The 25,190-nt window shown below is 39.1% G+C and overlaps 1 protein-coding gene across 2 annotated transcripts in view; it reads left to right on the top strand.

Moving 5' to 3' along the window:
• Positions 1-202: 202 nt before the first annotated feature.
• TPP2 (tripeptidyl peptidase 2) overlaps positions 203-25,190 on the top strand; it is a gene marked incomplete at both ends in the record, with an annotated part of 90,118 nt that continues 65,130 nt past the window's right edge. For both annotated transcript variants that reach the window (XM_080688890.1, XM_080688891.1), the window contains 5 exons: positions 203-367; positions 7,010-7,138; positions 16,830-16,925; positions 18,357-18,461; positions 22,185-22,309. In XM_080688890.1, the coding sequence (XP_080545016.1) occupies positions 203-367; positions 7,010-7,138; positions 16,830-16,925; positions 18,357-18,461; positions 22,185-22,309 (620 nt within the window). The remainder of the gene's footprint in view (positions 368-7,009; positions 7,139-16,829; positions 16,926-18,356; positions 18,462-22,184; positions 22,310-25,190) is intronic.

Consider the following 25,190-nt stretch of genomic DNA (forward strand, 5'->3'; position numbering starts at 1 on the left):
GGCTCCGGACGGCGGCGCCGTTAGCTTACGTAGCGGCGCGCGATTGGCCGCCTCGCCCTGGCGGGCCGTGATTGGCCGGCGGCGGCAGGCCCCGCCCCTCGCCCCCGCCTCTGGCCCGCGGCCGCCCGGGTGCCCTCGCGCTGCTCGTCCGCGCGCAGCCTGGCAGTTTGCCTCTTCCTCGCCCGTCCTCCAGTCCGCGTCCATGGCCACCGCCGCGACCGAGGAGCCCTTCCCTTTTCACGGTCTCCTGCCGAAGAAAGAGACCGGGGCCGCCTCCTTCCTCTGCCGCTACCCGGAGTATGACGGGCGGGGGGTCCTCATCGCCGTCCTGGACACCGGGGTCGACCCCGGGGCTCCGGGCATGCAGGTGAAGCAGCCCCCGAGGCCCGGCGCGGCGGGGACGCGGGCCGGCAGCCTCCCGGCCCGCCAGGCCGGGCCCACTCGGCGGGCAGCGCCGGCCGCCGGCCGCGGGCACAGGGCAGAGCCGGCGCGGGAGGCTCCGCGTCCGCACGGGGACCCGGGTCCCGGGTGCGGGCTGGCCAGGGCCCGCGGGGCCACCTCGGCCCAGACAAAAGCCTGGCGCGGCCGGCGGGGAGCTGGGCGCCGCTCCTGGCCCCAGCGAAGCCCCTTCTTGCTTAGGCGCTGCCAGGCCGGACACTCCGGGGCCCCCTCCCACCACGCCGCCCTCTCTAGACGTCCCTCGTGTCCTGGCCACTGCCCTCGCCTGATACTCTCAAAACAAGGGTCTTACCATTTTTAACATCGGGAAGCCAGGTTATTAAAAAACATGTGTCTCTCCCCCAGTCAATCAGAACTTAATTGTTATTGCTGTAGTTTGGGAGGTTTGGTTTGGGGAAGGGTCGTTTCTTTTAAACACCAAAGCCGAGTTGTCAGGATTCGGTCCACTTCCGGAATTCTTTCTTCTTATAGTTTTGCTTATTCTATTTTAAGCGATCTGCAGTGTATTTGTTTAGTGTCATTGAATTTGGTGGTTTAGCCTTCGTTTTGCACAAGGAGAAGCCAATTTAGCTTGATTTGGGCGAACTTTTCAGGCATTTTGAAATTGTCCTTCAGAACATAAGAGAGCATACTTTAGTTATGATTTTTAAATACTATTTAGTTTTGCCTTAGGCAACTTAAATATCAGGGGACCATACCCAGAGATGATTTAAATAATATGTTCCTCTTAAAAGGAATTGTCTTGAAACCTTAATCCATTTAGCCTTTTACTGAAATCCACCAATCAACTGAATATAACCTTTGTTCAAGATCCATCTCCCAAAGTTTCCCTTAACTGACCCTACTGTATGCTGATAACTTCATCAGTCCTTCATCTGTGTGTCCCAGTCCCTTTCTATACTACACAGTGGTGTTTAATAATTCTCTCTTGCCTCTCCCTTGGCGCCCCCACCCCTTAATCTTTGTGCATTCTGATAATTGAGGTAGTTTTTTTGGAAGTTGGGAAGTAATGCAGAAGCCAGGTTCACTCTGGGAATCTTGCTTCCTGGTGCTTATGGTGGTTCTTGCCTGGCAGCTTCTGTGAATTATAAGAAGACCAGGTGATGAGTTCCCTCCTAGTAACTACTTGTTTACTTGCTATTGTATTAATAGCCTAAACTTAAAACAGTGGCAGTTACCACTTCATTGAGACTTTGTTACAGAGTTGTAATGCTTGTATTCTGCTGTGGTGTGTATTTACTTTTTGTAGGCACAAGTAGGAGGAGAACAGCTGGTTCTCCTAAGTGGTTCTTTGGTTTTGTCAGTATAAGAGAATAAGAAAAGTATGGAGCACTACTGCTCAGAAATTTGTAGAATTTCCAGATCTGCTTATCAAATTTATTATTCTCTATAAAGTAACAATAATTTTCACCTCATGTTGTTGCTATGAAAATTGAGAGGATAAATTATATGTAACTTTTTAAAGTTCTCAAAACTATTAAACCCTTAATTTTTAAAGTAACTGTATTTAGCAGAATGAGTTTATGCTAGGTCTTGACTTACTATCTGTATTAGATATTTGCATATAATGACAAATATGCAAACAGTAAAATATTGAAATCATATGAAACATAATTCTTCCAACAATTTAAGAGGTATTGACCTAAAGAGGGCCACTTAAAAGAAATTCAGCAGGCAGGCGTGGTGGCCCGTGCCTGTAATCCCAGTACCTAGAAGGCTGAGACAGGAGGATCACAAGTTCTCAGCCTTAGCGCTGTTTCAAAATATAAAATAAAATAGGGCTGATGTGTAGCTCAGATATGGAATGCCCATGGGTTCAGTCCCCAGAAACACACACACTGTTTTATAAGAAATTAAAGCCAGGCGTGGTGGCGCACGCTTGTAATCCCCACGTTTGGGAGGTGGAGACTGGAGGATCACGCAGGTTCGAAGTCAGCCGTGCTGGCTTAAAAGACCCTGTTTCCAAATTTCCAGGTTAAAAAATATTAAATAGGTCTGGGAGTGTAGCCCGGAGGTAGAAGGGTGTCCAGAAACTCCAGTACCACACACACACACACACACACACACACACACAAGAAATTCAGCAAGGTAGCTTGTAAATATGAATGAAATTTTAGGGTTTTTTTTAACCTTTGATAAATTTTGTTGTAGATCTATGTATATGTCATTGATGTAAGAAGGTGAATAGAAATAAAAGGCAGAATGAAAGAGGAAGACAAGGTTAAACTGGCCATTTGGGAAGCCAGATGGGACTTGAGTAAAGGGCTAAAGGTACAAGTGAAAATTTGAAGACTACATGGCTTGTCTTATTCCCTGGTGACTTCCTTTGGCCAAGTTCTCTTACAGTTTTCTGTCCCTGTTCAAAAGTAGAGGATGAGGTGTATTCATTTCGAGTCACCCCTCCATGCCAGTCTGGTATAGAGCTGTATTTCTATTTTCTGTATTTCTATCTTTCTAATAAACTTCTTTAAATCTTCATTAAAAAAAGTGGAGGATGGAAAGCAAGCGAGGCATAAGAATCACACTATTCAAGCACCCACAGGTGCCCAATCTTAGGTTAAATGAAATCCTGAAAACTCCACCAACAGATTGATAAGGTGGGGGGAGAGGGGTTACAGTGAGAGCTGGACTATCAGGGTCACCAACAGCATGGAACTTGAACTGGACCAGAACACACACTCCTTTAGGTCTGTCTGCCACCAGTCTTCTCTTTGAGCCAGGTTTTGTATTGCCAAACTTATTTACTTAAAAAATGAACCTTGTTCAAAATAAAACCATTTTGGAATTCCAATTGCTGTTGAATAAAAATTCAAAAATTTAATTTGAACTTTGCATGGAAGACCCTTCACCGTCCACCTTTAGCCACCTCAGGGTGTAGCCTCAGTCCCACTACTTCCTCTGTGATTTCTCCAGCGCCCACCACCTTTCACCCTGTGCTTCCCCCTTGACCATTTCCCTCTTCTCCACTCAGACTTTTCCCAACACATGCCTTTGCATGTATCATTTAATCTGCCAGCTAGCCTCCACAATCACCTGTAAACTCTTGCTTAATCCTTTTAAGATGCAGCTATGTCTTGACCCATGACTTTTGGGAAATCCATTGATTTAATTCAGCCCCCTGCTCTATATGTGATAGCCTTTGTGCTAGGGCCTTGTGGTTCCAGTGATGAATAGGGCCCAATCTCTGCTGACTGAGTCGTTTCATTTTTTCCTCTCTTTGCTTTCATAGCAATTTGTTCATTTTGTTTTACTATTTCTGTTTACATATCTTTTTCCTGGCTAAGTTAAAATTCTTTGAAAGATATAGCAAAAAAAAATTGTGTAAAAATCTGCCTAAAAAAATATATGCATAAGGGGGGAATATAATTTCCTCATGTAGGAAAAAAAAAGGTTGGGAAAGGACGATACCAAGTAATTCCCCCCAAATTTACTTTTACATTCACTAAAATAGACTAAGTAATTATGTATTGTATATATAACTGGTTACTAATTTTACTTTTTATTACTTTTTATAGTACTTAATCTCTCTTGTATTCTTGTCTCTGTCTTACCTAATAGTTAATGTTCTGAAAGATTGTCTCATTCATTCACTATGTTCTCAGAATAAAAGTCACAATATAGTATTTTCTTAAGAAATGTTCTCTTGCATAAAAACATTTTGTTTGTTCCCTGAAATTTCTATTAAGTACTTACACATTTACTTAGTTTTGTTCAGTATAGTTTGCAAACTTCTCCCTTTTCTGGAGAACTCTACAGATGTTTAGTAAATGGCTCACAACCCTCATCAATTCCTCCACCATAATGATTACAGTAAAGACATAAAGTAACTTAGATTCTTGACATTTGGGGAAAACCTTTGGGAAATTTCTGTTCATCTGGCCAGCATTTATCAGTGTTTCCACTCCGAGATACAGGTTAATTATCACAGCTCTACCCATAATCACTCTGTCCAAGCTTCCAGTCCCTCTCTTCCTTGGGCACCTGTCCCTCAGAGTTGATGGATATAGTTTTATTGTTAACAGTTTCTTCCTTCTCTCAAAGCTCCATTGCAAAATTCTCATGTGGTTTTCAATGTTAAACATGATATTTTTTCTAATTCTAAATTCCATTGTCTTTTTTAATCTTTAGATATATTGGTTAGATTTCTTGAGTGTTAAATACATGTATAGAAAAATTGCATAAATGAGAATTTTTAGTGAGAATTTGCATATTCTTGTATATGGGAGTGAGAGAGAGAGATCTTTGTAAGGAAAGCTTATGGAAATAATAGATGGTAAATAAGTCACAATAACACATTAGGCTTTTTTCCTTTGCTCATATACCAATAATGGGGTTTCTAATTAAAGACATAGTTTGACTTATTAGTGATCTCATTATCCTTGATTTCAAGTCATTGAAGTTGATTCCTCTTTGAGGTGAGGATAAGCTATGGTATCTTTCAAATTAATAGGTAGTATTAACTTCTTGCTTAAATTTTTTCTTTGTTACTTTGATACTTAGACCATTCTTTGAAAATTTATATGTGACTAAAATTTTTCCATAATTTTATCAGAGCTTAGTATGACTTCCAGTGATTTTTTTTTCTGAATTATGATAGTGAACCTTCTGATTTTCAGAATTTTATTACTAGCATAGACAGCTAACAAGAAATAAACATCCAGTTAAAGAATTACCATTCATAAAAATAGCTATATAGGGGGCTTTTGTGGCTTCTTCAGTGTGTCAGATCCTCAGTTCTGTGGCAGTATGACTGAAGTAAGATTTGGGTCCATCAGCACCCATTGCTTTGCCTTGTAAAGAAAAAAAAAATGTGCTTTGTTTCCTGCATTTCATGGGTTTCCATCTCCTTCCTTGGGATATATCTTAGCTACAAAGATTTGGGGTTACTACAGAGGAAATACTTAGTGTTGGGGAAGAATGCATGCTTGTCAGACTCAGAAGTGGACCCTAAGCTTTGTCTTACAGAGCTTGCACTCTCCAGGTAGAAGAGAAATCTGAAGGCTATGTGCTCAAATACACTGTTGACATTTTATCTCCCACTTCTTACAATTTTACATTCCTTACTTGAGGTCAGTGGTCTTCTCTTTTTCAGGCCTTATATCTCTATTCCTGATGTCTGCTGGTAGCTTAGTACATATAACTCGAATGCACCACGTTCTCTGTGCAGAGCTATCCCAGATAGATCCTGACAGTGATTTTTCTCTTGAAAATAGTACTGTTTTCCTGTAGCAGTCATCAGTGGCCCAGCTGATAATTAGTAGCAGGTAGGAAACCTTATCTTACTAAAATTAGAGTTAACACTGGGTAATTAGCATCAGATCTTTTAGTATAATGTTTGAGTGCTTGCCAAGCACTGTTAGGTTTGGGGTATATTTTGGTAAATAGAACAGACATTGTTTCTGCCCTTAAGGAACTTATATTCTGATAAGAGAAACTAATAATCACCTGTGAAACAAACTGAATTATGCTCTGCATGAAACAAGGTACATGGAAGAATAATCACTGGGGAGGCCTTTCGAATGGGGTTGATAGTTTGCTAGGAAGCTGAAATGAAAGATTGACTATTGTGGAACATCCAGAGATAAAGAATTCTTGGCACAAGGACCCTGTGCACAAAATCTCAAGATGGGGAAAAGTTTGGCCTGTTCCAAGAACGGGAAGGAGGTGAGCATAGTGAGACACTCGAAGGACTGGGAGTGGGAGGGCCGCTCCTGTGTGCTCTGTGCTTTGGGAATCCACGGACGGGTTTAGAGCAGAGCTTACTTCAACGTCGCTCTTCATGGGGGCAACGGGGAAGCCAAGAGACCTTGAGGGACGTGGTCCACACCAGAAAGGCAAAAGCTGCTACTGATTTGGAGGATCTGAATTATGGTAGTGAAAATCAGAGAAGATGGATTTGAACTCTTGTTTTAGAGGAAGAATTGACAGGGAAGTGTGATAGCTTTGTGAAGCATAAACGCGTAGTCATTGAAGTAGGAACAGTTCTGGCTTGTGCAGCTGGGTGTGCGGTGATTCCTGAGATGGCAGCATCTAGGGAAAAACCTATTTGGGGCATGTTAAGTTTGAACTTGGACTTGTTAGCTCACCTTCAGATCTTTTCTCAAATGTTGATCAGTAAGCCCTTCTTCAATCAACCGAGTTAATATTGAAAGTCTGCATCACCTGCCTCCCCTCTCTGCTTAGTTTTCCTGTCTGTATTTTACTGAGTACTTCCTTACTCTACAATCAAGGATTTTTGTGTACCAATTACTACTATTCCCCAACACCTAAAACACTGTGTAACACACACACACACACACACAACACATATTTGTCATATAAATATATTAAACCACCACCAGTTCCCAGCTGAGGATGTGGCTCAGTAGTAGAGCCCTTGCCTACTAGTGCACACAAGTCTGGGGTTCAGTCCCCAGTGCCACAAAAAATATGTAACAAATGTGGAATTTTGTAGAAAAATAAAATTATGCACACACATGGATTTGCATTGCTTTTTAAAGGCTAAAACCTAAAATGTGTAATTTATTATTTTAATTGTCTCAATTTTCAGATTACAACTGATGGAAAACCAAAAATCATTGATATCATTGATACGACAGGAAGTGGTGATGTGAATACTGCTACGGAAGTGGAGCCAAAAGACGGTGAAATTATCGGCCTCTCAGGAAGAGTGCTTAAGGTCAGAGCTTTTATCTTACAGGTTCTTTTTTTTAATTTTGTTTTGTTACTGTAGACTCAGAGCGTCTGATGTTTATAGCTCACAGTCACTGGTTGGGCAGTAGTTACTTATTTGGTGCATAAAAAATTACCCCTAAAATATCATGGTTTAAAACAATAAATTGTTAGTATGTCAATTTTCTCTGTGAGTTAGGACTTGGTACAACTTAGCTGGGTGCCTCTAGTCAGAATCTCTTGAAGTTGCAAACTGTTGGCCATGGCCGTGGCTTCTTTGGAAGGCCCTGTTGGGGCGGGTGGGGTACCATGCTTACTCAAGGGTTACGTTGGTTATTTGCCACAGCGGCCTCTCCACAGTGTTGCTTCACAACACGGCCGCTGTGCTCCCTTAGGGCGCGCCATCCAGGAGAGTCCCTACGATGAAAGCCATGGTCTCTTTGTACAATGATCTTGAAAGAGGCAGTCCATCGCTTCACTGAATTCTGTTCATTATGAGTCAATAATGCCAGTACACACTTACGGGGAGAGGATTTCTTAAGAGCATGAACACCAGGAGGTATGGATTATTAGGTGACCATCCTTTTTTTTTTTTTTTTTTCTTTTTCTTTTGAGGTACTGGGGATGGAACCCAGAGGCATTGTACCACCAAGCTACACCCCCAGCCCTATTTTTTTTTTCTTTTTTGGTGGTACTGGGGGTGGAACCCAGGGCTTTTTCTACCTCTGGGCTATACTCCCAGACCTGTTTTATACTTTATTTGGAAACAGGCTCTCACTAAGTTGCTAAGAGCCTAAGTACTGAGGCTGGCTTCTAACCTCTTGTCTCTGCCTCCCAAGCACGGGGATTACAAGCGTGCGCCACCATGCCCGGCTTTAGTCTCCGTATTTGTGAAACAGGGTGTCACTGACTTGCAAAGGGCCTTTCTAAGTAGCTTTGGCTGTCCCCGAACGACAATCCTCTGGTCTCTGCCTCCCAATTCCCCCCCACACCCCTCGCCCCGCTGTGCTGGGGATGGAACCTAGAGTCATTGTACCTCCAAGCTACACCCTCAGCCTTTTTTTTTTTTTTTTTTTTAGTATTTTTATTTTTTAAAACAGGGTCTCACTGAGTTGTGAAGGGCCTCACTAAGTACCTGAGGCTGTCCTCGAACCGACCCTCCATACTTCGGATGATGGGATTACAAGTGTGCCGCCACCACGCTGGGCTCTATTATGATCATCTTAAAAGAAGCCATTGTTTTTGTTTGGTGAACTAATTCAATTTTTTAAAATAATTTGACAAATTCTATTTTAAATTTTGAATAGAAAGATAAAGAACTGGGCATGGAGTCACATCCTGGCTACTTGGGAGACTGAGGCATGTGGGTTGCCAGCTCCAGGCCAGCTTGGACAATTTAGTGACATCCTGTCTCAAAATGAAGGGGTCAGGTAGCTCAGTGGTAGAGACTTGGCTAGCATGCACAAGTCCTGGGTCTAATCTCCAGGACTCCCTGACCCCTAAAAAAGTAGAGAAAGGGATCACATGTAGTTTTACCTTCATCATTTCCTGTTCCTTCATGATATTTTTAATGAATTTGATCATAATAGTTGTAGAATTCATTGACTGGCTTTATCTTGTGTCCTTGGTAAAAAGGCTTTGGTAAGTTCAACATGAAAAATAATCATTAAAGAAGCATAGAGAAATTCATGAAATATTGACTAATAAGTATGGAGGATGGCAAGAATTTGGCTGCATTTTAGTATTCTATTTTTTAAATCAATAAGCAGAATTAATTTGGAGTGAATTATGTTGCTCTAGAAAACTATAGAGCATTCCTAGTTAAGTTTTGCAGATTTGGAATCACATAAAGCATTCTTTTTTTAATTTTTAATTTTTGCATTGTAGTAGAAATCTTAGCCTGGCATGGTGGCGCACGCTTGTAATCCCAGCATTCGGGAGGCTCAGACCTGGAGGATCGCGGTTCGCGGCCAGCCTCAGCTACTTAGTGAGGCCCTCTGCAACTCAGTGAGACCCTGTTTCAAAATAAAGAATAAAAAATAGGGTGGGGGTGTAGCTCGGAGGTCAAATGCCTCTGGGTTCCATCCCCAAACCCGCAAAAAAAATCTTAATGAAGTAGAAGCTGGTAGAGGCACACGTGCACTCATCATTCATTTAGCCCTTCCCCAGTTCCCTCCCCGTCCCACCTCGTGTTTGGCTTAGTAGTTGCCTTTGATATGCTTGTGTGTTCTCAGTCATTTGTTTTTAACAGCTGTACTAACCTTTGCTTTAAATAAAATGATGAAGTGATGTCACTAGTGCTCATAGGTAGAATTATATGCACCATGTAAATCCTTATTAAAGAGACCAAAACTATTATAAGACTGATACTTATGTCTTTTCCTAGTTTAATGACATACTTAGCTCTACTGGTAAGTATTCTCAACCCATCAGTATAATGGGGTTTTGAAATTTAATTGTGTTCAGTAGTCTGCATAGTTTAAAAAGAAAAGGGTTTCTATAAGTCTTATAGTAAGAAACTCCCTGTTCTATCTCTGGCCTGCTGATTTGAGCTCAACCAGGCTTAATCTTTGATACATTAAATTCTTTTCAGAGTTATAAATGGCATACAAGTAACTTTTATTTCTTAAATTTTCTAGTTTTAGATTTTATCTGTAATTTGCAGAGGAAGAGATTTAATTCCATGCCTCTTTATTTCTAAGAATTTTTTTTTATTTTGCATTGTCTTGGAAAGTTTCTTGGAAAACTTGCTGCTGTTTTTGTTGTTTTACCTGGAGTTCTTGATAAGTGGGCCTTGGATTTAGACCTTGGGCCTCTTGAAAGGGTCCTCCAATTTTGTGTTTTTTCCACTTTTTTCCCTCTGCGCCCCCTTCATGAGAGTTTCAAGATTTCTCAATATTTTCTTCTAACCCGTGTGTGTGTTGTGTGTGTGTGTGTGTGTAATTTTGTTTTGCTTTTTAAATTTCCCTTCATATTCACTCGGGGCAAGTTTCCAGATCGTGTATGCAACATGTCATCACTGACAAGTATTACCACCTTTTCTGTTTCATTGTTTTTTCTCTCCCTTCCTCAACCCCTGTTCTCCTTTTTACTTCCTAGTCTGTTTTCTACACTTTTCTTTTATTTCTCCTTTTTTCTTAACCCTCCTGCTTTTTTCTTGGCCTCTTTGTCTTCCTTCTCTTCTTCCTTGTTCTCTGCTTCTTTACTTTAGATCTTTTCCTTAAGTGTCTAGTCATCCCTGGCTGTACCTTGTCTCAAGGCACCAAACAAAATAGGAAGTGCCTGGAAGCGTTCTCTCTGGTGTAGGTTCTTGCAGTGGTGGCTTCAGGGTGTGTGTCTGCATCTGCGCATCCCACTGGCATGCTTGATTACCTGGTGAGCCTGGCTGTCTACTCCAGAACTTACTGCCACGCCTGGGACCTGAGCGGGTCACATGCTGACTATTTCCACTATGTCTCATCTCTTGCTGCATAAATTTCTACAGAAACTTGATATCCTGGTGTCTTTCTGGTTCAAATAGAAAGAGCTTCTTGGTTGGTGAACTTTGGATAGGATGTGGGTTGGGACCGAAGACTAATTGCTCTTTATACAAACTTTCTGCCAGCCTTGATTACAGTCATACACAAAACATACTCACACCCAGCATTCAGATGTTTTGCAGTGAAAGAAAATAGTTATTAGTCACTAGAACTCTGGCTAGTTAGCTCTTGCCTACTCTTTAGGACACAACTTTAGGACTGCAGCACGGTGCTCTTCTCAAGTATTTTTGTTGTTGTTGTTGTTTTTGTTGTTGTTGTTGCTTAGTCGTGTTTTAAAATAAATGTCTATGTTCAACTTCTTCCACAAAGCCCATAAACTGCTGACATAAATTTCTCCCAGTTTAAGATAAACAACTAGTTAATGCTTTAGACATTTCAGCAGTCCCATTCTCTAAAGATGATAGTCATAGGGCTTCCATGAGAAACTAATGGCCAATTACTTATGACCAGTGATCCTACCATGAGCAGGTAGAAGTAATATAATGAATGGAACCTTAAGCTTTTTATTGTAAAATATGCATACAGAATTACAAGGACCACAACAATATAGTTTGTGAATGATTAAACTCTATTATATCCAGCACCCAGGTCAAGACAAAGAATATTGCTGCCGGGTGTGGTGGCACATGCTTGTATTCTCAGCATTTGGGAGACTGAGACAGATGGCTCTGGTCGTGGTGTCCTGGACAGCCTCAGCTTAGTGAGGCCCTTTGCAACTCAGACTGTTTCAAAATAAAGAATAAAAAATAGGGCTGGGGGTGTAGTTCAGAGGTAGAATGCCCCTGGGTTCCATCCCCAGTACTGCAAAACAAAAGAATATTGCCACATCTCAGTAACTTCCTGTCTTCTTCCAGATCACAAACTATTTTAAATTTTGTGATAAGCCAGGCATGGTGGCAATCCCTGCGCTTGGGAGGCTGAGACAGGAGGATCGCGTAGGTTCGAAGCCAGCTTCAGCTGGCTTAAGAGACCCTGTTTCCAAATGAAATATAAAATAGGTCTGAGAGTGTAGCCCAGAGGTAGAAGGTCCCTGGGTTCCATCCCCAGTACCACACACACAAAAAAACTTTGTGACAAAATTTGTTTCTATGTTTTCCTTTGTAGTTTTACTGAATTTCGTGAATACATAAAATATATTTTTTAATTATACACTATTTTTTTAATTCTACATGAATGGCCTCATTTCTGTAACATTTAATATCTTGTCCTTGGTAATATTTTGCAAGAATTGAAGAGTCATGTGTGTAGAGATAATTTTTTTCAATATCACTGCTGTGTAGTGTGCCATGGTTTATATCTAGCACATTCTACTGGTTCTACCATAGCCAACACTTGGGTTTTTCCAGTTTGGGACTGTCGGTTCTTTAAAGAACATTCTTGTACACATTTCCTATGCCTGCATATGTGTTCCTGAAGTCAGATTGCTGAGTCATGGAGGTAGAACTTTCACAAGCTGTATCAGTCTTTCCAAGTATTTGTGCCCAGCTAATACTTGATATTTTCAGAGTTTGTTTTGTTTTGGTACTGAGGGTGGAACCCAGAGGCTTTTCTACCTCTGGGCTATATGCCACAGGGTCTAAGTTTTGAGCCTCACTCAGTAGCTGAGGCTGGCTTTGAACCTGTGCAATCCTTCTGTCTCAGACTCCCAAGCACTGGGATTACAAGCATGCGCTAGACTTTTTTTTTTTTTTTTTTTTTTTTGCAGGTCTGGGGATGGAACCCAGGGGCATTCAACGTCTGAGCTACACCCCCCTGCCCTATTTTTTATTCTTTATTTTGAAACCAGGTCTCACTAAGTTGCAGAGGGCCTCAATAAGTAGCTGAGGCTGTCCAGGAACCGTGGTCTCAGCCTCATGAATGCTGGGATTACAAGCATGTGCCACCACGCCTGGCTTCCAGCCAGACCTTTTTTTTTTTTTTTTTTTTGGTGGTACTGGGGTTCCTGGAAGCCCTTCTACCTCCGGGCTACACTCCCAGACCTATTTTTACATTTTCATTTTTGGAAACAGGGTCTCCTAAACCAGCGCGCGCGGCTGGCTTCAAACCTGCGCCATCCTCCTGTCTCCGCCTCCCAAGCGCGGGGATTACAAGCGTGCGCCACCACGCCCGGCAAGCCAGACTTTTTAATATTTAAAAATATGCTGGCACCAAAAGATGCTATAATGTGCATTCCTTTAATTAGTAATGATATTGAATACTTTCTTTATATGTGTAGGTTTTCTATTTCCTCTTTGTGAAGTACCTGTTTATTTGCCTTTTTTAAAATAAGATTTCTTTATATATCCAGTCTATCTGTCCTTTGATTATATGTGTTGTGTTTCATCTCATTCTATACTTGCGTTTTTACTTTCTATATATCTTGATGAATGGAAGTTTCTTATAGTTAATTGAATTCCTTGTCTTTGGCTTTCTGATTAGGTGTGTTTGCACTACTCGGACTGAACTTGGGCCTTGTGTGTGTTAAGCAGGTGCTATACCACTGAGCTCTAACTTCAGCCCTTTTGCCAAGTCACCCAGGCTGATGTTGAATGTGCAGTTCTCCTGTCTCAGCCTACCAAGTAGCTGGGATTATAGGCCTGTGTCTCCTTGCTCTGCTGACTAGAGTTTTGAATCTATAAATTCCTGAGCCTATGTCCACGAAGATAATTTTATTTTCTATAATGTTTCAGTTTTTCTCTTTATATTCTGGAATTCAGTTGGAATTGATGTTTATTTAGACATAGGAGTTCTATTTCTTTTTTCCCATAAGAAAACCCACCATCCCAGCCAGGCATAGGGGCGCACACTTGTAATCCAGCATTTGGGGGGCTCAGACAGGAGGATCGCTGTTCGCAGACAGCCTCAGCTACTACTTAGGCCCTTTGCAACTCAGTGATACCTGTTTCAAAGTAAAGAATAAAAAGTAGGGCTAGGGGTGTAGCTTGGAGGTAGACTGCCCTGAGTTCCATCCCTAGTGCTGGGGGGGGGGACCACCATCCTAATACCATGAATTAATTATTCCATAATTTCTCCACTAATTTTTAGTTTTTGCCTTGCAATCTTCAGAATGTGATGGCCTTCAAACATCTCATTTCCTGTTCTCTGTCCCGCTGGTGTTTGGGTGGTTTCCCCACCCCATTCTAATTTTGGAAGAAAGCAGAGTGGGTTTTTTGTTTGTTCATTTTTTGTTTTGTTTTCATCTTCCCACATTAAAGATAAACCCAGGCATATGATTGGGCAGGATTTAGCACAGTGCTCACGTGCAGCAGCAGCGAGGAGGGTGTGCGTGTGCCCTGGCAAGACTGAAAGAGTTGTGCAGGGAGAACTGCATCCTACAAGGATCTTACTACATGTTACAACACCTCTTGGCTCATTAAGAAAAGTGTTCCATGTGTTAGGTGTACTCTGAGAGAGTCAGGGAAAGGAGTTATAATTAGGGAAATTTTATGTGTGACATGAAAATCAATCTTATTACATTGTGGTTACTATATAATTTGAACCATTTTAAAAATGTCAGCTTACAAAGTCAAATGTAAAGTTTTGATCCTTAAAGAGACCTCAAATAACTTGTTACCTAGAATACTTGAATTAGTCAAGTTACATATTCATAATTGTCTCCTAGAATAAAAGCCTTACTCTAACTTAGCTAAGATTAGATACTATAACCATGATTATAACTTTTATTCTCTGATTTTTTAAAATTAATTAATTTATTTTTTTTGGTGGTGGTACTGGGGTGCCTGGAAGCCCTTCTACCTCCGGGCTACACTCCCAGACCTATTTTATATTTTTTTATTTGGAAACAATGTCTCTCTCTTTTTTTTTTTTTTTTTTTTTTTTGGTGGTACTGGGGTTCCTGGAAGCCCTTCTGCCTCTGGGCTACACTCCCAGACCTATTTTATATTTTTGAAACAGGGTCTCTTACGCCAGCGCGGCTGGCTTCGAACCTGCGCGATCGTCCTGTCTCTGCCTCCCAAGCACCAGGATTACAAGCGTGCGCCACCACGCCCGGCTTCTCTGATTTTTTTTGTGTGTGTTTAATTTTTATATCTACTTTGCCTTCACTTTTAGGAAATTTGTTATGATTTGAGAGATAAATATGATTCAATGGGACCTGCAGGTCTTAGTCCTATTTATAATTAAATATAAATTATGTTTATTGGATTGTTTTCATTGTGATATATATATCTTTAGTAATTGTGACTAAATATGTCTTAAAACTTTTTTTTAGGTTTTTAAATTAGTTATTCCATTTAGTCTTTAGGCATTTCATGGCTTTTTATAATCTCTGTCTACAAAGAAGCTGCTACCACCCGAGCCCCTGTTTAGTGGGAGTCTTGTGATGAATGCTAGTGAGTGACTACTTAATGTCATTGTAACACTTGTTTATTGCTTTTGTTAGCTCATGGACTATTGTAAGAACAGTAAAGTTAAGATCCCTATTCTCTAAACAAGGTTGATAGGTTTTGAATAATAAGAACTAGTTTATATATCAACATATTTGAAAATTCAAATTCTCTAGACATGCAATTGATTCAGAGATGATTAATGACACAGGCATTTCATGACTTTTTCCTGTAATTAGTTGTGAGAAAATTCCACCCAAAAGCTTCTTATCCAGAAAATATTAGATGAGGGATATGGAGATGAGTTGGGTAAAGATATTGCACAAATGAAGATTGATCGGTTAGCTATCTCTGGTTGGTAGTTCAACTTCTTAATTTATACATGTTTAAAGACTTTTGGTAACTAGGGTCCTGTGAGTACAAAGAGTACGAATGCACTACATTTTGACATTTGATGTTGCTAATGCTCTCTGCATTTTATTATTTGTGAGAATCCTGCGGTGGAGAGTATTTTCTTCCTGTACAGAAGAGGAAATAAGCCTGTTGTGCCTCTCTAGTCAGTGGTAGAGCTTAGATTGACAGCCACATCTATCTCATTTTAAATCCCATATCTTTGCCGGGTGTGATGGCCCACGCTTGTAATCCTTGAGCTTGGAAGGCTGAGACAGGAGGATCGTACAGGTTTGAAGCCAGCCTCAGCTACTGAGGCTCTCAGCAACGTAGTGAGACCCTATTTCCAAATAAAGTATAAAATAGGTCTGGGAGTATAGCCCGGAAGTAGAAAAGCCCCTGAAAAGAAATCCCATATCTTTTACACCAAACTTTGGGGCTCCATGATAAAACTAAGTTACAGTTTTTGGCCCTCCTGTTGTTTGGGCAAATTTAATTTCTCTTTGCTACTTTGCTTTCTTCATTTGTAAACTGTGCATACTATTCACATCATTCTCTTAGAAGTATTATTTTTAAGTACTATGAAATATTTGAAGCCAGGTGTGGTGGTGCACACTTGTAGCCTCTGCAGCATAGACCCTGTTTTCAAATTAAAGAATAAGAAATAGGGCAGGGGGTGTAGCTCGGAGGTTGAATGTCCCTGGGTTTTATTCTCAGACCTACAAAAAATATATATGAAATATTTGAAAAGTATATTTTTAAATACTATTATATAGTCAAAAATATATATAGGTTTTATATATAATTAACATGATTACTGAGAGCTTTTTTCATAAGAACTGGAAGTGCTTTTATATAGTATATATGCATGATCCCTGTGATGCTATAGAGGAGAGCCAAGTTCTTTTCCTTAGTAGGAAATCTAAATGTAGAAAAGGGTTGAATTGCTTCCTCTCTCTGCTGGTTGGGGTACCAGCATGGCGAAGGGGAAGATGAGTCAGTGATGATTTAAGAACCAGTAATGGTATGCTCCTACCTATGGTGGAGGCTGAGGCAGGAGAATTGCAAGTTCAAGACCAGCTTAGGCAACATAGTGAGGTCTTCAAAATAATAAGGGCTAGAGATATAGATAACTTAGTGGTAGAGCACTTGCTTGGGTAGCATGCATGCATGGGGCCTTGAGTTCAGTCTTCAGTACTGTAAAAAAAAAGCTCATTAATGTTCATAGTTTAAATAAACTGTTATATTTTGAAATCACTTTAGAATATCATATAAATGAATTCTTGTTGAGCCATCTTATTTATGCATGAGGAAAAAGCCATAGAGTATTGAGTACTTAGAATATTAAAGTATTTGAGTAAATGTAAAAATATGTTGACCCCCTCCCCCCAGTGGTGTATCATGGGCATCACTTAGCAAGTGAACAATTACCTTTTTTCTGTAGATTCCTACAAGCTGGACAAATCCTTCAGGCAAATATCATATTGGCATAAAAAATGGCTATGACTTCTATCCGAAGGCTCTCAAGGAAAGGATACAGGTAATACACACCTCTTATTATGAATTCTATATCTTCTTCCTCACATTTTATTCTTACCAGAGGAAAATAAATTTTCTAAAATCTTATTAACTTTTAATTATTTTGGGGTGGGTTGTTGAAAAATGTTAAAAGATTGATTCTGCTCAATGGAGTGTTATCCATTTAAAATACTGTTTCTTAATCTTAGATGCATGGATCTTATCTTTCACTTAAGGGAGTGAAATATACTAAAATGGATGGACGGAGGGAAACACTGGAGATAAGCCAAAACCTGGTGGCACATACCTATAATCACAGTATCTGGGAAGCTAAGACAAAAGAATCATAGATCTCAGGCCAGTCTCAGAAGCTTAGCAAGACCCTATTTCAAAATAGTAAAAATAAACTAATTGTTGGTTCACACACAAAAAAAAAAACCTAGACTTTAACATAAACCAAATAAATTTAGCTTTTAAAAGTTGATGTTGATAACACCTATACATGGCAATCATATAAATGTTTTATGTAAAAAATAGGAAAAAATTAAAAGAAATGTATTTATAGTTTGGAGGTAGAATGCCACTGGGTTTAACCTCTGGTGCAAAAAAAAAAAAAAAAGACACTGGTCTCAGTAACACAGTACTCTATCCAGTCAAAGCAGATAAAGAAGGGGAAAAAAATAAAACCCTAGAGAGGAAGGAAATTGAGGAAGCCTGCAGTGTGTGGGATTGCTGCAGCTGCTCTGAGCCCTCTGCTTGCACTGGCCTAACAGCATTTCCCAGTTTTATGTAGGCTGAGGATATATTATTGTCTTACTTTAAATAACTGGGTGAGGATGCAATCATTTTTCACACATGTATCTTGTTGGAGAAATTAAGGATTTAAATTGGGGGGTGAGACCAGGTGTGGTGGCGCAGCTTGTAATCCCAGTACTTGGGAGGGTGAGACAGGAGGGTTGCAGTTGGCAGCCAGCCTTAGCTACTTAGTGAGGCCCTCCGCAACTTAGTGAAACCCTGTTTCAAAATAAAGAATAAAAAATAGGAATGTGGGGGTATAGCTTGGAGGTAGAATGCCTCTGGGTTCAATCCCGAGGACTGCAAATAAATAAATAAATAAATAAATAAATAAATAAATAAATAAATAAGACTGCTTATAGCTCAGAGATAGAATGCCCCCGAATTCTGTAAAAAAAACTAATTAATTGGGGATGAATATGAAATACATTTTAATGTGTTTTGACAAATTTGTTCTCTATCTACAATAAATAAACCTGTTAATAATGGGTCCATTACTTTGTCTACTTTATTAGAAATTATTTTTTAAACCTTTATATGAGAACCGGAACATTGTACCTGCTAACAATGGGGACAACATATAAATGATCACCGTGGTTTACCTGAATATTTGTCAGTCAAATTGTAAGGTGATTTTTTAAAATTTTTGTCTTTGCAGAAAGAACGGAAGGAAAAAATCTGGGATCCTGTTCATAGAGTAGCCCTTGCAGAAGCCTGTAGAAAACAAGAAGAATTTGATGTTACGAGTAATGGCTCCTCCCAAGTTGGTGTTAGTCACTTTTATTTAAATATATGCCACAGAACCATATTACTTAGAGCTCTTAGGGAATCAGCAGACTGCTTTCTCACAGATTTTTTTCCACAGTTCTCAGATTAACTTTACCAGTTTCCTCTTATTTATGCATAATTGTTTATACTTTTTTAAACATATTCATTTTTGAAAACTCTTTATTTAGCATACAGTACATGCAGGTAAAAGTACATCGATCGTAAGTGTGTAGTCATGAGTTCCTCATTAACTGCACCAGGAATCCCTCTTGTGCCTCTTTCAAGTTGCTGTGCCTTCCTCACCTCCAAAGGCAGCCACCATCCTCAATTTTAAGACTATAGAATGATTTTGCTGTTTTATTTTTGTAAAATGGAACCATAGAGGATGTCGTCTTGATTTCAGAGCTTTTAATTATGTAGTGATATGCATCTGTGTTGCAGGTTGCCATTCATTTTCATTGCTCTGTGATATTCCACTTTATGGATACACCACAACTTGTCACTATTAATAATAATGCTGAGCTGGATATAGTGGTGCACACTTGTAATTACAGTACTTGGGAGGCTGAGACAAGAGGATCGCAGGTTTGAGGACAGCCTCAGCAAGTAGTCAGATGCTCATCAACCTAGCAACATCCTGTTTCCAAATAAGAAATAAAAGCAGGCTGGGGTTGTAGCTTGAAAGTAGAACGCCTCTAGGTTCCATCCCCAGTACCACACATACACACACACAAAAAAAAAAAAATGATGCTTTTTTTCCCCCCTGTATTGGGTATTGAACACAGAGGTGTTTTACCTCCAAGCTACGCCCCCAGCCCTATTTTATTCTTTTATTTTGAAACTGGGTCTAAGTTGCAGAGGGCCTAAGTAGCTTAGGCTGGCTATAAACCTACCTTCAATCCTCCCATCTTAGTCTCTCAGGTACTGGTATTTCAGCAATGTGCTACCACGCTGGGCAAATAATGCTGTTTTAAATGTTATGTGTGCTTTTGGTGGGTCAGCCAATTGTACCAATTTATATTTCCACAAGAAATATTTGAGAATACCCATTGTTCTATATATTTGCCCATTAAACTTTTAAAAATCAATTTAATGAAGGTAAAAGGCCTTTGAAATGATATCTCCCAGGGGTGGTCACTACAGTTTGGTGTTTATTTTTCTCAGTTGTTCTTTGAATACATGCATATACCTTTTCTTAATAAAAAAAATGGCTCTGGGCCTTCACTGCTATTAGAATCACATAAAGAGCTTTTCAGACTGTCAGTACTTGTGTCCTAGAGAGGAATTAAATTGAAACTTGTGAGGGAGGCAGATATTTTAAAGTTCCCCTAGAGCTTTAATTGAAGTGCAGGTAGGATTGAGAACTACTGGCCTATCTATACCATATACAAATTTAACTTTTATTTACAAAATCTGTGTATATGACCTTTTTTATCAGTTATATAATTTTTGTTAAATCAATACTTCAACCTCTTATTGTTGAGCACATTAAATGTATTTTAGGTACTACATATAATTCAACTATGTAAAAAGGGATCTGGATTTTATTATACATTTTATTCCATTTGTATACTAAAAATATCTACTTAATTGACTTTTTGAGAAAAATAAATGTTGAGTATATTGTATAAATAAAATTAGCATATCAGGAATTTTTAAGCATGTGAAAATCAGTTTTCACTAGGATTATTTAGATGAATATAGAGCAATTATGTATAGATATAATTATAAAAAACTTAGGCCAAAGCAAATGAAATTACAATTTGTAGATTAAAAAGGATAGATAGCAATAATTTCATGTGATTCAACCTAATATATTGCTCCCGGACCAGCTAAGAAACTTACAAAAATTCAGATTTCTTGGTTTTATTTGTTTTAGTCAGCTTTTCCTTTACCGTGACCAAATACCTGGGAAGTGTGACTTAAAGAAGAAAAGGTTTATTGGGCTCATAGTTTTAGTGTTTCGGTCTGTGGTTAGCTGGCTCCAGGGCAGAAACATGGCGGCAGGCATGGCAGAAGAAGCCCGAGTTTGTGGCAGCTGGAAGCCAAGAGAGACACAGAAAGACAGATGGATGGACAGGAAGTGGCCAGAAACAGAAATAGCTCTGGCCCACAGCACCCTAAGTGGCTCACTGCATCCAGCCCTGCCCCACCCGCCGACAGTTATCACCCAGCGAATCCATTCAGACTATTAATATGAAATTAGAGTCTTACCTTACTCAGTTATTCTACCTCTGAATACCTTTTTCATTGCCAGTACCTGGGCTTTTCCAGGGCTTTCTATAGCCAAACCATAACCGTTTTCCCTATATTTTGATTTAATAAGTAGAATGAGCCTTTTGCATGATTGGGATTTGCAGTGAGGTTTGGTCATAGTCATTTTCCTTTTCACCAGTTGCTGATAGCCTCAGAGGATTACCATGAGCATGAGGAACCTGCTTAGGATTGCACAGCCAGGAAATTCCAGAACTGGAGTTTGGATCCACAGTTCATGGCTCTAGGACAATATGTATACCACACTTATTCGTAGAAAGCAAATTTGTTTTGAATAATATTAAGTGCTCTTGGTCATAGATGGCCAGCTATTCCTGCAAATGACCAGATAGCAAATATTCTCAGCATTCTCTGTCTTGACTACTTGGCACTCCCCTTGACCATGATAACTAAGCAATATGTAACTGGATGGGCATGGCCAATCGCCAATAGAACTTAATTTTTCACAACTATGGCACAAGATAGATTTGCCAATGATTCATTAACTCTTGCTAGATCTGAGTATAATAATTACATAGGAATCTAAGGGTGTATTTTAGTTTTCAAACTATAATTGGATGTCTTTGACAAGGTTTAAATATATTGTTTCAACTTCAGGATCAGTATGCTTTTACATCTCCCAATTTAGGCTATACTTGTCTACCATTTTCCCTAATTATTTGAAAAGTGACAACATATTTTTTAGTCTATGTTAGAGAAACAACAGTGTGGAGAGGTCACACATGATGGTGCCAGTTGTCCCCTACTTTGTACATATTCTATTTTAAAGCACTTGCTTATATTCATGACCACAGAGCTAAAAAGTAAGTCAGTGTATTGCCTATTTTATAGCAATTTTACTTTGGAATTTCATTCTATTCAGAAAATGAGTGAGCCGGGCCTGGTGGCACATGCTTGTAATCCCAGCATTTGAGGTTCAGATAGGAGGATCGCAATTTGTAGACAGCCTCAGCTAGTTCATGAGGCCCTTTGCAACTCAGTGAAACCCTGTTTCAAAATAAAGACTAAAAAATTGGACTGGGGGTGTAGCTCGGAGGTAGAATACCCCTGGGTTCCACCCCCTGTACTGCAAAAAAAAAAAAAAAAAAAGAGTTATTCAGATTATAGATAGGTGACCAACACATGCCCCAGCCAAATAAGACCAACATGATGCATGGTTTCTTTTCCTAAAGCAGGAAACTGAATGAGAGAATGAGTAAAATAATTTTAAATACTTATTGTTATCTGCTTCATTGATTTGAACTGTAAATTGCATGTTTATGTATATATGTGCATGTACTATGTAAGTACATACATTCATATGTATACACATAAATGAAAGTTTTTTTTAACATTTTTCCAGGACAAAATGATTTTACTATTCATTGCATTATATCTTCAGCCTTTTGTTAATGTACCTTTCAGAAGCACAAGATATACTGATATTGTTTTTCTAATTGTTTAGGCAAATAAACTAATCAAGGAGGAGCTTCAAAGTCAAGTGGAATTGCTCAATTCTTTTGAGAAAAAATATAGTGATCCTGGCCCTGTTTACGACTGCTTGGTGTGGCATGATGGTGAAGCCTGGAGGTAAATTTTATGTGTTTTATAGATCTTCATTTAAACTGAACATTAAGCCCTCAGACTGTACAGAGTTCTGATTTATGTGACAATATTACTGAGTGAAGCTATTTTAGAGCCAAATCAGCTTTTAAGTAGTTTTGGACAAGCATTTTGAGCTTCTTAGTAGTTAGTATGTTTCTAAACTTTATTTATAGTCTGTTTTAAAGAAATGCACTTGGTTAACCATTACTAGTGGTGTGATCATTAATATATGTGGAGTTGTATGAATCAAACTACAGGTGACTATTGCATAGTATTTACTATAAACCTTTTTTAAGGGTAAAGGAGGAAAGTTGGCAGAAGATATTTTAGAGATAGTTTAGCTACATTGAGCTAGGCAGATAATGTAGTGACCAAAAACTCAGTTTGTGAGAAGGAATCCTAGCTCTACAACTTTGAACATATTTGAAACTCTAACCCTGTATCCTATTTATTATAATAGTACTTATAAGTGCTTTTGAAAGTTAAATTTCATGCTTATAGACATAAGTACTCAATAAATGTAAATTATTCTGTTTCTGCTATGACAACTAGTAATATGATTACTGAGTTACCTATCATTTATGTTTTCAGTGTTTTTATTTTAATTTTTTATATTGGTGCATTGTAGTCATACATCTTAATGTGGTATAAGCTGGTAGAGGCATACATGCATACATCACTCATTTAGCCCTTCCTCAATCTCCCCCATTCCCTCTCCTCTCTTTCTCATGTTTGTCTTAGTGATTGACTTTGATATGTTTATGAATGTACTTCGTGTACATTAGGGAATTTCCCTCCCCCCCTATTCCCCTCAGGTTGCCTTATTTGCTCATCTATGGTTTCTCCTCCTTTGACTCTTTTTCTCCCTAATTTCCACATATTAGGAAGAGCAACTGATTTCTTTCTTTTTGTGACTGACTAATCTCACTTAGCATAATGTTTCATCCATTTCTCCACAAATGAAATAATTTTGTTCTTTATGGCGGAGTAAAATTTCATTGTATACATAGCCCACAGTTTGGAAATCCATTCATCTCTTGATGGGCATCTTGGCTAGTGTGGCAATTGTGAATTGTGCAGCTATGAACATGGATGCGCATGTGTTTGGTATTATGCTTTCCATTCTTTTGGGTAGATACCCAGAAGTGGTGTTGCTGGATCACATGGTAGGTTCATTTCCATTTTTCTGAGGATCCTCCATACCGATTTCCAAAGTAGTTGCACTAATTTGCAGTCCCACCAACAATGTATTAGAATCTCCACTTCTCCACATCCTCACCAGCATTTGTTGTGTTTTGAATGATTGCCATTCTAGTTGGAGTTAGGTGAAATCTCAGGGTTGTTTTGATTTGCACCTCTCTGACTGTTAATGATGTTTAACATTTTTTATACATTTATTGGCCATTTGAACTTCTTTTATGATGTATCTATTTAAGTTTACTTTTATGAATTATATATTTAGTTCACTTGGGTTATTTTTTTTTTCTTAGTGCTGAGTTTTTTTTAGTTCTTTGGATATTCTAGCTTTTAGTTCTCTAGTGGAGGAATAGTTGGCAAAAATTCTCTCCCATTCTGTCAGCTCTCTATTGAGGTTCTTGATAGTTTCCTTTGCTTTACACAAACTCTTTAATGTAGTCCCACATATTGATCCACCTTTTACTTCCCTATGCCTTTGGAGTCTTGTTGCAGAAGTTTTTACCTGTGCAAGGAACTTCAAGGTCTGATTTCCAAGTCTTTGATCCACCTTGAATTGACTCTTTTACAGAGTGAGAAAATGGGGTTTATTTCCACTTTTCTGTATATGTTTAACCAGTTTGCCAACACCATTTGTTGAAGAGGCTATCTTTTTTCTACTATATGTTTTTGGCTTCTTTGACAAAAATCAATTGGCCATAAGTGTGTTGATTTGATTCTGAGTCTTCTATTCTGCTCCATTGGCCCATGTATCTGTTTTTGTGCCAGTACCATGCTGTTTTTATTACAATGGCTTTGTATTACTATACTTTGTAGTATAGTTTGAAGTGTGGTATAGTGATGTCTCTTGCATTGTTTTTATTGCTGAGAACTCCTTTGGCTATTCTAGGATTTTTGTTGTTCAAATTAATTTAAGTAATGATTTTTCTATGTCCGTGAAGAATGACTTTGGTGTGTTTTGTTTTGGTTTTTTAATTTTGTTTTGTTTTAGTGGTTTATACACTGTAGGTGTGTAGTTTGGAGTTGTTTAGTGCGTCTTCTTGACTTACTATCTTCATCAAAATGGAAATACATTCTAAATACAGATATTTAGCAATTAGCATGTTTTAGGGTTCTTTCAGTAAACTAGGGGCTCTTCCTTGAAACCTGTAATCAAGAATAATTTTGTAATTTGCATGCCTGCTCATATGCAAAGAATTATTTCACAAGACATGGCACATATAGAACATGCATTACTACTTAATTACCATATCAGGCTTTTACCTTTACTATAAATTTGTCTTAAAAGAGGACTTGCCTTCTACTTATGCAGGCAACTAGCTCATCCTTATCAATATATAAAATGGTCCAATTTAGTGAGAAACCCGCTCCATTGGGACCAAGGTGTTCATAAAATATTTATATTAATGTTCAATCCAGATGATATTAAATATTAATACAGTTTTGTGTTTATTTAGATACAGCATTTGTGTGTGTGTCTACAGCTGTTTTTACACTTGAAATTAATGGCATCTAGCCGGGCGTGGTGGCCCGCACTTGTAATCCCCACCCTTGGGAGGCAGAGACAGGAGGATCGCTCAGGTTCGAAGCCAGCCGCGCTGGCTTAAGAGACCCTGTTTCCAAATAAAAAGTATAAAAAAAATAGGTCTGGGAGTGTAGCCCGGAGATAGAG

The sequence above is a fragment of the Muscardinus avellanarius genome (assembly GCF_963383645.1).
Source record: "Muscardinus avellanarius genome assembly, chromosome: 2".
NCBI lineage: Eukaryota > Metazoa > Chordata > Mammalia > Rodentia > Gliridae > Muscardinus > Muscardinus avellanarius.